The 17,480-nt window shown below is 40.5% G+C and overlaps 1 protein-coding gene across 2 annotated transcripts in view; it reads right to left on the reverse strand.

The window, feature by feature from the left end:
• Positions 1 to 441: 441 nt before the first annotated feature.
• Positions 442 to 17,480, reverse strand: part of FCHSD2 (FCH and double SH3 domains 2) — a 240,119-nt gene continuing 223,080 nt past the window's right edge. Inside the window, exons 14-20 of one of the 2 annotated variants that reach the window (XM_040258786.1) lie at positions 13,231 to 13,362; positions 8,011 to 8,094; positions 7,713 to 7,890; positions 7,195 to 7,415; positions 5,335 to 5,464; positions 5,110 to 5,192; positions 442 to 2,571 (exon numbers count right to left, since the gene is read on the reverse strand). In XM_040258786.1, the coding sequence (XP_040114720.1) occupies positions 2,488 to 2,571; positions 5,110 to 5,192; positions 5,335 to 5,464; positions 7,195 to 7,415; positions 7,713 to 7,890; positions 8,011 to 8,094; positions 13,231 to 13,362 (912 nt within the window). In that variant the 3' untranslated portion in view covers positions 442 to 2,487. Of the gene's footprint in view, positions 4,999 to 5,109; positions 5,193 to 5,334; positions 5,465 to 7,194; positions 7,416 to 7,712; positions 7,891 to 8,010; positions 8,095 to 13,230; positions 13,363 to 17,480 lie in introns of both variants that reach the window. The other variant, XM_040258787.1, reaches the window with a different exon arrangement.

Genomic DNA, 17,480 nt, shown 5'->3' on the forward strand with positions numbered 1-17,480 from the left:
GGTTGAGGAAAAGGACAGAGGAGTACAGAGTGCCCACTGCCTGCAGTCGCACCAGTCTGAGGCTCAGTGGCCTCCTTCTGGCCCTCGCAGCTGCAGATCTCGGCTCCCTCCTCAGTCACCTCAGCACATTCTCTGCCTCTCCTTTCTGGCATATCTCATACAGTACTGTCCTCAGGTATATACTTCTTTTTTCCCCCATGGAAAGAACCTTGACGGCCAAGGCCACAACTTACTTATTTTTATCTCTAGCATTCAGGGTATTACCCCTGACAGGTGGGTGGCACGAAGGGCTGTTTGTCCCATGGATGGGTAAATTTACTTCCCTCTCTTTGTATCTGTTGTAAGATTTAAAGGAGGGCCTGAGAGTGTCTTTAAAAGAAACACTGTCTATTTGGAAAAGCTTGTTTACCCAAATCTTCTTATAAGAAAAACTTAGAAACATAATTCCATTTTTTTTTATTATTCAACATTTTATACATAATAAATACAAAGTTTTTACAGCCACTGTAAAGAAAGCACTTCTGCACAGAGGCGCCTCCTCTGAGCCCAGCCCTGTGCACTGCGGTGCGGGGTTACATGTCCTAGAGGGACGGGTTCTTATTAAAAAGGAGGCATATTCTTACAACTTCGTTTTTTTCTTAAAATAAAATTAGCAGCTCTTCCAAAAAATATTTTAAAATATAACAAAAGATTTCAAATAACTCTCTGAGAATGTGGAAAACCCAGATTCAAGGACAATTTTGCTAGCTAAAGAGAGAATACAAGACTGGGTGGCAAGAACTGCCCAATTTCAGCACTTTGAAGATTTTTAAAGTGCTTTGAAGATTTTTAACTTGTCCACAAACTTTAAAATCTTAAAACCCACCCTTTAAATTTCTTTTGTAAACTTAAGAATAAGTTTGATAAACACAAAAAGACCTCAAATAGATCAACAGGTTTTAAGAAATGCAAAAAAAAAAAAAAATCCTCAAATCACAGAGAAGATTCATCAATGGATACTGTCATTGAAGTGATCAAATGACTGTCTGAAAACTTCTTCAGCTATGATCTTATTTCTGGTCAAAAATCCCATGGGGACATTTGGCGAGCATTTCAAGTTTTTAGAGATTCTTAGGAGGGATGGCATTTTCAAAGCAAAAGACAACTTTTGGATTAAATTCTGAGAATTTTGATTTTTTTTTAAAAAAGGGAAAAAAAGCAACTAGCAAACATCCCTTAGTTCCTAAGTAATGCACTCCCTATCTTCCATTGGAGGTGGAGGGCCACCAGAGGCCTCTGGGAGCCACTGCTGTGGGTTTGTTAGTCTGCAGGGAAGGCTCTTCCTGGCTCTCCCTGTGACATGGAGAACTTGTCCTTTCCTTGTCAATTTGCACCATACAATCCTTTTATCCCTCTTCATAGGAAGCTGGTTTACTCCTTAAGCCACAGATTCTTCCTCCCAAGGAAATGTCAGGTCAGTGGGACCTGGGAAGCTGCATTTTATGTGGTGGGTGGCTGCTGGTCTGGGCCAGCCACAACTTGGCTGCCTGGGCCAGTGGACTAGCTTGGGAATAAAATAATGCTAGGTGCCTCCCCAGTAGAGAAGCTTGACAAGGCAAGTATGTGTCCCCAGTTTTATCAAGACATTCAAATTCTAAGGATACTGGTCATGATAGTATATGCTGCAAAAATTAAGATGAAAAAATACCCAAATATAAAAAGAACACTAAGTCAGCTCATTGCAGATCTGGAAGCTCCATTTCTGCTTTAGCCTCAGCCTCCTTTCTATTCATCTATGTGATGGATGAGATTCGGCTACTAGTTCAGCCCCTCCATGTTAGCTCCGCTAATACTAAATGAATGGCATAAATATTAATACAAAGGACACTGTTAATTGTTTTAAATCTGTTAGCTGTGGAAGAGATGTGCATTATTGCAATCGGTGCTAAACTCAGGGCAGTCTACTTTTTTCCAATAAGGTTTCAGTTTCTCAGTTTGGGGACCAACTGCGGGGAGGAGCCAGCCTCTCCTGAAATCCCTCCTGCTGCTTCCTTATGTAGCCGACATGATCTGATTAAACTCAATCAGATAAGCCAAAGCCACTTGAAGAAAGATGAGCATCTTTGCCACGTCCTCGTGGCCACAGTAATATACTGTACGAGTGCACATGATCAGTATCTCTGTGACTGTGCCCTGAACGAGGCCTGGTCTTGAGTCTCATACAAAAATGGGTCCCTAGTAGGCAAGAGGACTGTCCCCCTTCTCTGCTTCTAAGGCCCACTAGGATTTGTGCTCTGCTAGGAGAGATGACATAGAAAATGACAACAAAAAAAGGCACAAAATATTAAAAACGTGGGAGGTGTCAACCAGGCCACCCGGTCACATAGTCCTCCTTGTTTTTGCTCTGTTCGAGTCATCATCATGCAAGCAAAGGTGCCTAAAAAACAAGACTGGCCAAACTCCAAGCCTGGCCTTGATTGTAGCAGTAACGGACAGGCAAACCCATCATCACACCAGTGTGATTTCCACATCCTCGATCTTCTCTGCGGGCCTTCGGTGGTTCTGCGTAGGAGGAGGGGGAGCTGCCCGGACCTGAGCAGGAAACCATCACATGGTCAGTCAGCTTCCTGATTCAGTGGCTGAAGCATCGAAATCCGACCAATCACTTATTCAAGGACATGGACACCCGAGGGCTCTCAGAAATGTTCTAGGCATGTGCTTTCAACTTAATTTTTATAGCTTCTTACATTGAGAAGGACAGACTGCTCTGGATGAAATGTGAAACTCACGACTCAGGTTCTTCCCTGGGCTGAAAGCCTCATGGCCACAAGAGTCTTTGTAGTCCTGACAACCTTGGCCCAAGCAAAGGCCTAGAGTTGGAAGCGAGAGAGAGCAATGCTTGGAGAACTGAAAAACCTTTAAACATGTCTTGGAAGGAGAGATGCAAGAGATGAAACTAGAGAGACAGGCTGGGGTAAGTCATGAAGGGCCTTATTAAGTCATATTTAAAAATCTGAGCTTTATTCTGTAGGCAAAGAAGAGTCTTTCAGGGATTTAAGCAGTAATATTAGATGTGTGAAAAGATGACTCAGGTAAAAGTTTGAAGAAAAGAGTGGTGGAGGGCAAGAATACAGGTTGACAGTTTTGGAGCCTCCTGTGATCGTCTGAAAGAGAGCTGATGTTGGCTGGCACTGGGGGAATAGAGGGGCACAACTTGACAGTCATCTCTAGGTAACCCTGGCAGGCCTTGCGATGACTCTTCACGAAAGGCAGGTCAGGGAGGTGTCATGAGTGATGCCAGAGCACTAGCAGGATACGGGTACCACTCACCAGGATGCGAAATAAGGGAGAAGGATGATGTCTGAGAAGGAGGATAATTAACTAGTTTTTTGCTGAGTTTTGGGGGTTTGCTATATATATACACTGAGATTTCCACAGATCTGAAGCTCAGAGAAGAGAATGGATAGGTAGTTATAAATCTGGGAGTTGTCAGTAAATAAATGGTTATCAAAGTCTTGGGAGTAAATGAGATAACTCAGGAGTAAGTTTAACGACTTTAAGAGCAGTAGCCCTGGGACTCCTCTGGTTGCTTAATGGTGAAGAATTTGCCTTGCAATGCAGGGGACATGGGTTCAACCCTTAGTCAGGGAACTAAGATCTCACATGCCATGGAACAACTGAGAGGCTGACCTGAGTGCCCAACTACTGAGGCTGCACACAGCAGCTACTGAAGCCTGTGTGCGCTGGAGCCCACACTACAGAGTCCATGCAGCGCATCGAAAAGATCCCACACGATGCAACAAAGACTCCACCTGCAACTAAAACCTGACGCAGCCAAACAAATAAAAAAAAAAAAAGAGGGAAGCGGTTAGTGGACGGAACCCTGAGAAGCATCAACAGAGCTGGATAAAGGCAGAGAAGCCCTCAAAGGTCAATGAAAAGGAAGGCCAGGAAGTAGAAAGCAGACCAGGAAAAGTGTGGTGGAACAAATGGGTCCACTTCTCTCCACTACTGCTCTTCCCCACTAGTTCACATTACTGTCCTCTCTTGCTTGGACCATTGCTCCAGCCTCCTAACAACTCATGTTCATTCTGACACTTTCTACTGATTCTCCACCTAGCTGCCACAGTAGTGTTTTTAAAATGCACAGCTGGGATGTCCCTGGTGGTCTAGTGGTTAAAACTCTGCCTCCCAATTCAAGGAATATAGGCTTGATCCTTGGTTGGGGAACTAAGATCCCACATGCTTCAAGGCAACTAAGCCCACTCACTGCAACTAAAGAGAAGCCCATGCTCACTGACAAAGAGCCCACGTGCTACAATTAAGACCAAGTGCAGCCAACATAAAATTATAAAGTAAAAATAATTTTTAAAAATGCACAATCAGTCATATCACTATCTGGCTTACAATCTTACAACAGCTTCCTATCACATTTAGGATCACGAACCAAGTCCTTAACAAGGCACTCAGTATCTGCTGAATGAATAAAGACAAAGGTTGTAAGTGGCTCAAAGAACTGTGTCAAATGCTGATAAGAGGGTCTAGGAAAATAAAACTGCAAATGTAACTAGATTACCATGCGGAAGTTATGACCCTGGAAGAACTATTTCACAGTGAGGTAGTGGGATGGATTTGATGACAGCTGAGTGAGGGGTGGGTAGAGGTGATTATTTGTAAAGAACAAATAATTTCTTTGAGAATAGAAGCTCTCAAACCTCAAAAGGTCATGTATCTTATATCATCTCACTGTCTGTCGAAGAGGAAAGTAGAGGCCTGGAAAAAAAGTTCTCAATAAACGCCTGCTGGAAAAAAAAAAAAATTCTGTTTCACAATTAGACTGCTTTAATGCTCACAGAGCTTGTTATAATTTAAATACACTTTCCATAGTTGTCACCAGGCAATCTCACCATGGCTTAGTGAGGAAAGTGCCAGCATAATAAGCTAGACCTTCCAAGATGTGTTTATTTTTATAACCTTCCTTTTCCAGAGCTCTGTTTAACTTCCCAAGTCCATCGCAACCTGGCATGGAAGAAATTAGTAACAACACAGGGGTCATGGAGCTCCATTAATTTCTAACTTTCAATCTGGAAGAACTATGCACTCTATTACTCTGCTAGATAAGAGACTTACAGGTCGCAGTTTCCCATATGAGGTCTCAGGAGTATGCCTGGATGCCTGCGAGAATCCTGGCGATTCGGCATGGAAGCTGTTTTCTAAGGGAGGGAATCAAAGAAGCTCAATTTATTTGTGTTGCTGAGCAATATAGATGGTAATTCAGATCTGTTTACCCTTCAGATGAACACGTGGCTTTCCAAATGAAAGTGTATTTTGATACATGCCCAGGAGACCCCTTACCGTTTGCTGAAGGAGAGCGGGAGAAGTACTGGGAGCCCCTCTTATCTGGGCTGGGGTAAGGGCTGCTGGGAGGCTGGTCATACAGCGGCAGTGGAGGCAGGGAGCCGGGTGGTTTGGGGGAAGGAGAGACCTGCAGCAAAGGGAACGGAGGTTACGTAGTGCTCACTTCAGGAAGGAGATTGGCTGGCTTCTCTGGCTGCTCCTGGCAAATAACCTTTCTCTGGAGCTACCTTATGACTGTTAACTTTTTTGACCAGCCTAATTAGAAGCACATGAGCCTAGTTTGATGGCTAAGTTGAAGATGATCTCTCTTGGTAAATGCATGCATGCTAAGTCCCTTCAGTTGTGTCTGACTCTTCGTGACCCCGTGGATTGTAGCTCGCCACGCTCCTCTGTCTATGGGAATTCTCCAAGCAAGAATACTGGAATGGACTGCCATGCCCTCCTCCAGGGGATCTTCTCGACCCAGGGATCGAACCCACGACTCTTACGTCTCCTGCACTGGCAGGCAGGTTCTTTACCACTAGCGCCACCCGGAAAGCCGCACTTGAAAATATGTGGCTTATTTTAAAGTATCTTTTGATATTGATTTCTAACATAATTCCACAGTGCTAAGAGAACAGACTCTGTTTGATTTCAATACCTTTAGACCATGACATTTTTGCACCTTGTTTTATGTCCCTGGATATGTTCCAGTGTCTCCTAATTTACAGTCTATGGGAACTTGAAGTTGTATCCTACTATTGTGTGAAAATTATATAGATCTTAATTACATTGAGTTGGTTCACAGTGCTTTTCAGGCCTACTATATCCTACTTCTCTGTATATTCATTCTACTAATGTTTGAGAGTTTGATATTGAAACTCCATCTAAAAATCTTAATTTATCTACTTAAAAAATAATTGTAAAACATGGTGGAACTATATGCAACCTTGCTCTGTAATTTCCAAGTCTCCTGTGAATGTGTTATCATCCTTTCATAATTAAAAAAAAGTAAAATAAAAAAGCAAATGAGCCTAGAATAACCACACTACCACCAGTTTTGTGTTGCGTTTAACTTTTTCCTTCCATAGATCTCATTATACTACTGATTTTAGTTTAAATTAAACATTTACCAAGTCAAACCATTCTCTAGAGTTCTATTGAAAACATATCAAAGTAGTCAATTCAGTGAAGAACAAAAAAAAGAACAAGTTGTATTTTTCGGTGAAGAAAAAATAACTGGCTGAGTTTCTGACTTCCCCAGGCTTTGTAATTGTCATGTTCAGTGGTCATAATACTGTACAAGCAAGATGGGCAGACATATTCCTTACGGTCCTGGACCTGCCAGGCCTGTTGTGACATATCTAAATTAGGAGTTTCCCGTAAAGACAAGTTTTGCTATGATGAAGTAAGCCTCAGGCCACATGAGTACATGGGGCTTTGCGAGTCTCATTAGTTCTCTGAAAAGGATTAGCAGCACCTGGGCTGGGCAGGGAGGTTCTGACAGTGAGGGAGAGAAAGAGGCTGCTAATATTTTTACTGTATAAACTAACCACAGAGATGGTACATTCCCTCTCCGGTTTCTTTCTTTCTCCTCGCCAAACCAGTCTTTTGTAGGTCACACACAGTGTAGTATTTTGGTTCCTCAATTCAGAGGACAGAATGTGGGAGACATGAAGTGTAATATAGCCATTACACAGAGCCTGACTGACAAGTCTCTGCTTCCCAAATTCAGTCTTGTGGAAACTTGGCTACCAAAAATTGGAGTGGTAAGGGTGAGGTTGAGACCACAGCCCACTTCTGTGTGGGTCAACAGACTCTTTGGGAGTTATTTTCTTGAACTATCTTTTAATTCAGCTTTCTTCCCCTGTTGTGCACCTGAATCTCTCGCATCCATGGAGTGTCACCATTTTCTGAGGCTGAAAGTTCTTCCACTAGCACCGACGGGAAAACTCCAATCCGCCCATTGAATTCTCCTTCCCAGAAGCCATCGTCATCCTGGTTTTCTTTGTTCAAGATTCGGATGATTGCTCCCTCAGGAAAAGATAATTCATCATCTGTCTGGCCCTCGTAGTCATAAAGTGCTTTCACGAAACAGACTAGGTAGCAAGAGAGAAAAATGCAGTAAGAACACTGACAACCAGGTAACTCTTACAACCACCCCATGTACAAGTGACAGCTAAAAGAGTGTCCAACGGAATAAGAGCAGAGCTGTAATTTTGTACTCACTGAAGAGCAACTCTAGGGTTCTACTGTACAGGATACATGTGGCCAAATAAATATACATTACAGAAAGGGAATAAACCCATGTTTTTAACCAGCTGAAGGCTGACTCCAAGGTAACAGGGTTTATGTCAAATGTGACCAAATAAAGAGTGCCTTGTTTCAGTCTTTACCACTGGCATCTCCGTTGAGGCTGCCTGAAACGAGCTCGGCCTCCGTGGAATTGCTGGATGTGTGTGACCGACTGTCCAAGGCAGCCAAGGACTGCAGCATGCTCAGCAGACTGTTCGAGGTGGGAAACTGTAGGTACTTTTCTGGCACATAACCCACTTGGCCGACTTTATTTCGAGCCTGAGTAAAAGACATGTGACAAAACAGGTTTGCACACACAATTTGGACAGGGTACAACAAGAACCAAAACAAACTCCTGAAAATGTCACAAGAAGGGGTGATATGAGCAAAGGAATATACCTTTACCCAGTCTTCCATATCTCCATCTTCAATCACTTCTAACACCTCATGTTCCTCAATGGTCAACTCATCTGGTTGAGAAGCCTGCAATGTAGGATGGTCATGGACAAAATTAAAAAGGTTAGATAAAGAGCAGATGTGAACTGATTATAACAGAAACTGGGGATCAAAGTATTGAAATGATTTTGAAAAACGTATTGAACATAAAAATTTGAGTGTTGTAAAACTATCATAATGAGGTGAAGTTTTACTTAAAAAACTGAACAAAATAAAGCCACAACAAAAACTGGAGAAACGGAATCCTCAAGAGGCAGTCAGGCTCAGTGAACACAGCACTCTGCTGGAGTGGGGGACCTGGGTTCCAGCTCCAGCTTATGTATCTATTGGTAAGTTATTCAACTTCTTGATGCCTCCATTTCTTCAAAATGACAATCCCGCCATTCTCGGGAAGATGGGGGGGTGGGGGTGGGTGGAGTCAGTGTGGGATGAATAAGCACAGAGCCATGATGGTTTGGGAAGCACAGGCAAAGGAGAAAGCAGTGAATCAGAACCGCACCACAGGGCTACAGTGGAGGTGCAGGCTGTGAAAATGCAAAGAGCTATGTATATGGATTGAATGACAGCTTGAGCAGTGCCTGGAATTGGTCTCGAATCACCGTAAAACAGTGGCCAAGAGAAGTAAGTTGTAGGAGAGAAATGATTGATATTGGTCAAGGCTTGGATTTATTATGCGCCAACTTAACTGTAGACACTGGGCTGATCCATTTGGGTGCTTCTGCAGAAGTTGCTGTGACTTTTTTTATTTTTAAAGTAAATAAAAGCAGGAGTCCACTGACACTGGACACCCAAATGCTGCCCGTGAGGCTGTAGAATCTGAGGGCAAACTCTCAGGGACTCTGCAGAGGGGTCAGAGGAAGAGACTGTGTTTCCTGAAGAGACTTGTCTGTTACATGTAACAGGAGGCATCTGCAGGCATCTTCTGGTTCTTAGTGAACAGCTGTAAAATCTTTCCCCAAGTCTCAAGATCAGTGAACACTATCAGTTAAGACCATATAGCTTTTCAGATCTCACAGTCTCAAAGTATAAAAATATCTCCAAGTTACATAAGCAAAAATAAGGCAAGGCTCATTTCCCATTGCATGTACATTTCATCAAACCCAGATTCTGGACATTGCTGTAATAGCTGCTCGAGATAGAAAAACAGTATTGAAAATGGCTGACTAATCACAGAAATACTCCAGGATCAGAATTTTAAGCAGATTACCTCTGAACTCAAAATAAGAGAAAAAGAGTCCACTGATTTCTGATGGCTTTTCCAGTGGAATTTCTTCACTAATCTGAAACCACACTATGCCTTGAATATACCAGAAAAAGGCACCTATATAACAAAGTTGTTTTTCCTAATTCTGTGGCAAAACTTTTCAAAGGTTATCAATACAACCAGATTTCAATGTGTGTGAGAGGAAAGCGGGAGAGTTAAACACCTTTAAATATATTGCTGCCCTTGTAAAAAAGTCATGAAGGTCCATGCAAGTTGTCCAACATTGTTATATAAGCAGTGCTATATATAGCATTGTTATACTAGCTTGATCATATCATACCTAAGCAGTGATCAATTCTTTCACTTGACAAGGTCAAGTCCTTCCCATGACACTCAAGACCCTGTGGTCTCCTGATGTTTTGGCCCCAGCAAACTAATCCCTAGTATCTGAATATACCATGTTATGTATTGTCTCTATGCCTTTCTTCCAAGAGGCCTTGATCCCTCTTTCCCATTTGGTAACTGGAATTAGATTACTGTGAGTTCAAGTCCAGCTTCAGTCTCTTTCTACAGGCAAGTGACTGTAAGACCTTTCAGAGCCTCAGTTTTCTTTTTTATTCCTATTAGAACGCAAGCTCCATGAAGGCAGAGATTTCTGTGTTGATCAATGCTGTATCTCCAAGCCTAGAAAAGAGCATAGCATGGTACATGGAAGGTACTCAAGTAATATTTGTTGAATTAATGGATTGGTTGATAATTTCTTCCTTATAGGATTATTGAAAGGATTAGAAAAATATATATATATATTGATACTAGGCACACAGGAATTCATAAATGGTAGCTATTATTATTACCCATGATTTGATGCCTGGCTTATATGTATACCAAGACCACCCACAATGAGCTGGTTGCTTTTTCCTCCTTTTATTCTTATAAGGCTTTGAGCATCCCTCTAATACTGACTACTATGGCACTCAAGTTAGCTGTTTGCACTTGTGGGCTTTCTAATAGAATGACTTCTTTAAGGCAGGGAATGTAATTTTTCTCACTCATCCCAACCAAGAACAGCAAGTGGTCAGTAAATGGTTATTAAATAAACACACGGTCATACACTACCTCATGAAGTCCTGATACACAGTGGCCGCCAGAACCCCAGAAGCAGCCATGCCCTGTTTCCACCACCACCTTTCTAAATTTCCTGTTTTCTGTTAAAACAATATGCTTTTTCCTGATCATAAAAGTAATAAATGCTTACTGTAGAAAAGCTAGAAATAGGTATAATCAAGATCTTAAGGTAATACAATTTGGTATCTTACTTTCTTGACGTATCATTTCTTCTTACAAAAAAAACCTCAAATGTAATTTTTCAATTATCCTCACAATATTGTTATGGTTATATTATATGAATGGTTAATTTATTTAACTATTTCCTTATTGGACTGCTAACTTTGCTCTTATAAAGTAGTACTATGATGAAAAAAAATTTTGTACCCAGAATATTTTTCTATATTGTGGGTCACTTCCTTAGGACAAATGCTAGTAGGGTCAAAGTGACAAGCATTTTTAAGGCTTTTGAAACAAATCCTTAAATTTAGCTTTTCTTAAATTTAGGCTTTCTTTGCTGGTCTGGACCATAGGAATCACAATTAGGCTTATAGTTAAGCCTCTCTCTACTCTAACCTACCCTCTCTGGAATATCTATATCATGACCAGGGTTACCTTATTTTAAAGCCCAGTCTGATTTTAGGACACGCGATGGCTTCCTTCAGCCAGGATGGAAGCCAAACCTTGGTGTGATCTACAGGTCTATCTGATATCTTTACTTCCAGCTGCTCTGTTTCTCATGTTTGATTCTCACATACCACTGAGTTTAACATTTCCTGGACACTCTATTATCTCATCAAACTGTGTCTCTGCATCTGTTGTTTGCTTAGAAGGCTCTTTCCCTTCTCTACCTCATCATTGTGACTAGAAAGATCTTATTCCTGACCTCACTGAAATGCTACCTTATCTGCAAAATTCCTCAGATGCAATAATCACTCAGATACTTAGGAGCCTCTCCATTTAAAGACCTTAAATTTTAATTCTGGAACTTCAGAGTAAATATAACACTGAGACAGAAGACAGGGAAACAATCCCAACCTAGCTGTATAATATTTTAAAAACATTGCATAAGTGTTTTAAAGATGACTTCAAATTTTCAGAAGATTATCAAAACAGTTTACATTGGGAAGACAAATCCCAACTCTTTTTAGAAAAGGAGTATTGTTAAATATATAATAAAAGGATGTTAAATGAAAAGAAGTCTGGTAATCACTGATATTGAGGAGTAAATGATGTCAGTTTTTCACTCTCCAGGCATGGTGCTGGTGGGAATGAGACTATTCCCTGTATGCTTAAGATTCTCTCCACATACTTCCTCTGTTGTTCCTCAAGCATGGCATTAATGTGAAAGGAATTCATTAAAATGAAAGGGATTCGTTTGTTCATGCTTTTCTCACATCATTCATTTATTCATTCTGCAATTATTTTCTGAGGACCAACTATGTGCCAGGCACTGTCCTAGGTGCTGAAGACATATATGCAAGGCACACAAAGTTTCTGCCTTTGGGGAACTTTAGTGCAGAGTTAGATAAAGAAATGTGAAAACAAACAAGATTAAGTTTGGTTGGCGATAGGTTCTATATAGTATCAATTAATAAATGAGGACAGAAGGGCAATGGGATAGAGTTGTGATTGGGAAGTTGTGTATGTGTTTAGGTGGTCAGGGGAAGCCTGAGGAGGCACTATTTGAGTTGAGCCTATATGAAGAGCACTGGGCAGCCAACCAAGAATTGGGAAAAGACAGTTCTAGGTAAGGGAAAGCAAGTGTAAAGTTGTTAAGTCAGGAAGGAGCAGGTGCTTTTGAAGACTGAAAGGCAGCCAGAGTTGCTAACATGTAGGGAGTAGGTTCAGTGGGTTGGTCTGACATGAAGCTAAGGAGACTGGCAGGGGCCAGATCAGTCTGGACATTTCAGAGCCTAGTAAAGAGTTGGTTTTTCTTTGTGTGATGGAAAGCTTAAAAAGTTTTAGGCAGGGGAATAAAGTAATCTCCTATATATGTTAAAGATAAGTTTGGCTATAGGGTGGAAAGTGGACTCCTGGCAGACAAGTATGAAGAAGGGATACCAGTTAATTTTTTTTACACTAATCAAAGTAATGGCCTAGACCAAGATGTGAAATGTGAATGGATTCCGGATATGTTTTGGAGGTGGACTCAACAGGACTGGCTATTGACTGGTGAAGGGAGTGAGGAAAAGAGAGGAATTGGGAAAAGAAACTCAATCTACTTTGAGTAAAAAGTTAATGTGAAAGCAGGGCAGGGGTGAGAGAGATTAAAAACTATTATACCAAATCAGGTTTGGAAGTTAGAAGAAAATCTATTTACCCAGGTCCCTGCTTAACTTGGAAATAAGAGATGGTTATATTAATATTAGGGTAGGCAAAGTTTTAACAAAACTGTTTTTTCAAGCAATTTTACTTTAATACCAATTTTGAGAACTATCCTAATGAAGAGCCTTGTGCCAAGCAGGCAACTGATAAAGAGAGGAGTTCTATTTACAGAAAAGTTACTAGATGCCAGGCACTGTGCTAAATGCTTTGCTATACAAGTGTTATCTCATTTAGTCTACACATTAGCCCTATAGTATTATCCCCATAATATAGATAAGAAAACTGAGGCTCACAGTAACCAAGGGACTAGCATGGTTATGTAGGTTGTAAGTGGCAGAGACAAGATTTTAACTGAGGCCATCTGACATCAGAGCCTAGACTCTTCCCCATTATGTTACATTGTCTCTAATATGAACAGAACACCAACATTATGGTAAGTACAGCATAAGAGGCTGGGTAGATACTGTTACTTGTATCTTCAGAGTTGTCACAATTTAACATGAGAAATATGTTAGAGAAATACAAACCTTATAGGAATAAACAACTTTGCAGGTGAGTGGGTAATTTCTTAAGGTACCAGAAGGGCTGGAACTGCTGTCATCAAAAACATCCATGTTGTCCTCAAACTCTTCTTCTTCTCTTTCAGTATCTGCATTAAGCTAGGAAAAATCAGAGGCCACTGGCTAGCTTACTCAGTTACTTCAAGAAGATGCATGAAAGCAGCAAACAACCGGATTGTTTCAAAATGTTAATTTACTCATTCATCCACACATAGGAAAGTATCTGTTCTGTTCTCACTTGCATTTTTCATGTTATGAAAGGACTGAGATTTTTCTTTTTTTTTTTTTAAATTTTACTTTATTTTACAATATTGTATTGGTTAACCAAGAGTCAGTTAAATACTGACTAATGAAGGCCTCTTACTATTTTAAACTGATCATATTAGCAAACATTAAAAAGATTTCTAAATGCTACCAACACCTTGGGCTGCAAGGAGATCCAATCAGTCCATCCTAAAGGAGACCAGTCCTGGGATTTCTTTGGAAGGAATGATACTAAAGCTGAAACTCCAGTACTTTGGCCACCTCATGTGAAGAGTTGACTCATTGGAAGAGACCCTGATACTGGGAGGGATTTGGGGGCAGGAGGAGAAGGGGACGACAGAGGATGAGATGGCTGAATGGCATCACCGACTTGACGCACATGAGTTTGGGTGAACTCCGGGAGTTGGTGATGGACAGGGAGGCCTGGCGTGCTGCGATTCATGGGGTTGCAAAGAGTTGGACACGACTGAGCGACTGAACTGAACCAATGAGGTAGAGAAACAGGTTTTCATCTATGGCTGGTTTAAACGTACACTGGTACCTCCTTGAAAAAAAAAAAAAAAAAACACCTGCACAGCAATGAAGACCCAGCACAGTCAAAAACAATAAATAAATAAAATTACTTAAAAAAAAAAAGATACAGATAAATTAGAGCATGTGTGCTCTGCTGGTAGGAATGTAACACGGTGTAGCTGCTTTGGAAAAATGCTATGATGGTTCCTTAAAAAAGTTTAACATAGAATTACTGTATAATCCAGCAATTTCACTTCTGTACTCCCAGTGCTCTTCAATTTTAATTTCTATTCTATTCTTTCAATTATTTTTCCCAAAAGACTTTGAAAGCAGGGATGTGAACAGATATTTGTATACCAATGTTGACAGCAGCATTAGTCACAATAGTCACAAGGTGGAAGCAACCCAAGCATCCACTGACATGGTTGGATGAACAAACTGCGGTATAGGACAGCAGAATATTACTTAGCTTTAAAAAGGAAGGCCATTCTGACACATACTACAGCATGGGTGAACCCTAAGGGCATTAATATTAAATGAAATAAGCCAGTCACAAAGAAGATAAATACTGCATGATTCTACTTATATGAACTACCTAGAGTAGTCAAGTTTATAGAGACAGAACGCAGAATGCTGGTTGTCAGGGATTTAGGCCCTGGGGGAGTGGGGAGCTACTGTTTAACTTATAGGTATAGAGTTTCACTTTTTGCAAGATAAAAAGAGTTCTGGAAATGATGATGGTTAATGGTTGCACAAAAAAATGCACTTAATGCTACTGGACTTTGTATTTTAAAATGGTTTAAATGATGAAGTTTATGTTTCATATATTTTGCCACAGAAAAGGGCACAGTTTCTTTTGAAATGTAATTTCAAGGAAAATAAATGAAAATAAATCCAGTTTCAAGGTATATTACTGCCCATAGCTAAAAGGCATATATTAATTAAAATGGTATTAAGTGTAAAAATGTATTTATCTAGAGTATTGTCTATTACATTAAAATGCAAATAACACTTAAATGAGTATAAACATCTGACAGAGGTAGGCAGAGTAAGAAGGACTAAGACTGGAGAACATAGGAGACTGGCTTGTTCTATATACCTCTGAACTATAAACAAAAAGTAAGTTTTACTTTTTAAATTAAAAATCCAGCAAAGAAGAAACAAAATAAGCTCAAAGGTTTCTTGGTTTCTAGCTACATACAAACACTTATTTGGCTACTTTTCCCAATGTTCAAACACACAAAGGCATTAAGGTTTACACAGTAAGGATATAAGGAATGGGCAGTCAGAAATGGGCCTTATGGTAGAAGAATTAATTAAAATATCAAACACCTACTAAATGCTGAACACTAAGCTAGGCTCTGAGATATGAAATGAAGGACACAGTCTGCTTTGCAGGAGTTCACAACCTAAAGTGGGAGGTAAGCATACCCAAACGCTAGTGCACAGACAGCCCTGGGAGTGTGGAGTGACTCGAGGTCAGAGCAGATCTCTGTCCATGGGATTCTCCAGGCAAGAATACTGGAGTGGGTGGCCATGCCCTTTTCCAGGGTATCTTCCGACCCAGGCATTGAACCCTCTTACTCTCCTGCATTGGCAGGCAGGTTCTTTACAACTAGCGCCACTTGGGAAGCCCTCAAACTAACAAACACATTTACATATACTTGGAAGATGACTTTATATTCTAGAAAAGGTTACAGACAACTGTGGGCACAAAAAGCAAAACAAAACACCCATACATCCATAACAAAATTAAAGCCAATGTGGGTAGAGCGAGATTCCAAAAATACAGCGTAAGGAATGTTAATATGTACTGTGTTTTGGCACTGGGAATCAATTCAAAATGTTTCATCTTGGCAATGTTATCTGATACTAAGCATTCTTTCTTTCTTCTTTATTTTGAATTCATTTTTTGATTCTCACAGAAGGGAATGGAAGGTTGCAGTGACGGCAGCAGGGGTCACTGCTACATGCTTTTGCACTGCTCTTGCAGTTTTCCAAAGTATGTCATCTCAGGACAGCTTCTTCCTTTTTCCTCTTCCACCTTCTGTAACTTAACTGTTGCAATATTTCCTTTTTTTTTTGTTTTTTAAACTGTTGCAATGTTTTCTTGACCTAGCATTTCTAAAAGCACATTCTTCCTGTTTCTTAACTGCTCACTTATCCCTTTTCCTTCCTGTCACCTGACAGAATTTTAATCAAAACTATTCTTTCCAGTGGTACTAATAATTTTCCTTTCTGGGATGTTGTAAAATGCTTACTCTTATTGCAACGGCAGATAAGAAGAACCTTACTGAGTTGGTTTTAGTAGCTGACCTCATACTCAGCAAATTACCTCTGAAGGGCTTCATCAGCTTTATGGATCTGACAGACTTGGGTATGAATGCTGACTATGCCATTTACTTGCTGTATGACCTTGGGCAAATTATTTGATTTCTCAACTTCAATTACCTCATCTCTATAATGAAGACAATTACTTCTTAACAAAGTTATCATGAGGATTAAGTGAGGCAACACTTAAACCCTTAATATATGCTTGGTACAAAGGAGACACTTAATACATAATTGTTGTTTTTATGAGGAAAGGAGAAGATAGATTAAAAAAAAATATCTGGTGATATCCAGCTTAGAGGAAGACAGCTCCCTGTAAGTGGCTAGGAGAACCTCTGAATTCCATCTAGACAGAAAAGTGATCACAGTGAACATCATTCCATACAACACAGGTATATTATAAAAGATGATGTTGAAAATATCAGCCAAATGGATTTCTGTTTCCAGGCAAGATGGAGTTTCAGGGACCAGGTTTAAACCTTCCAGACACAGCTAAAAAACTGTTCAAAATTTACAAAAGAACAGTTTTCAAGACACGACATTATGTGATGAAGAACAGTGATCCTTGCGGGAAACAAACAATTTCCCCAACCTACTATCTGAAAAAAGTTTCCAAGATGAGATACAGCAGGAGGGAACCCAGGAAGAGGTTGGTGATCTACTGGAATTGAAGACACGAAACTGGGACTTCAGGAAGGCCAAAGTGGCTAGGGTTTGCACATTAGTGAAGCAAAGAGAAAGGCATAGAGACAACTCTGGAAATCTACAGAGGGTCCTCCTTAAGTCTTCAGCTAAGTACTGATAAGCACATGTACATCAAGAACTACCCAAAGCCACTGATAGAACCCCTCAAAGGATTAGAGGGGACCATCCTCAGCATTCACATAGGCCTGGGAATATTTCCTGTTCCCTCTTAACAGAGCAGAAAACCTCACAAGGCACAGGGCATCAAGCAGAGAAATTAGAAAATCCGTAAGGATGTGGAAGACTTGAACAACACTACAAACCAATTTAACTGACATTTGTAAAAGATAACACCTAACAATAGCAGATTATGTTTTCTTTTCAAGTACACTTGGAAGATTTATTGATATATATCATATAATGGG

The sequence above is a fragment of the Oryx dammah genome, unplaced genomic scaffold (genome assembly GCF_014754425.2).
Source record: "Oryx dammah isolate SB20612 unplaced genomic scaffold, SCBI_Odam_1.1 HiC_scaffold_17, whole genome shotgun sequence".
Taxonomy (NCBI): domain Eukaryota; kingdom Metazoa; phylum Chordata; class Mammalia; order Artiodactyla; family Bovidae; genus Oryx; species Oryx dammah.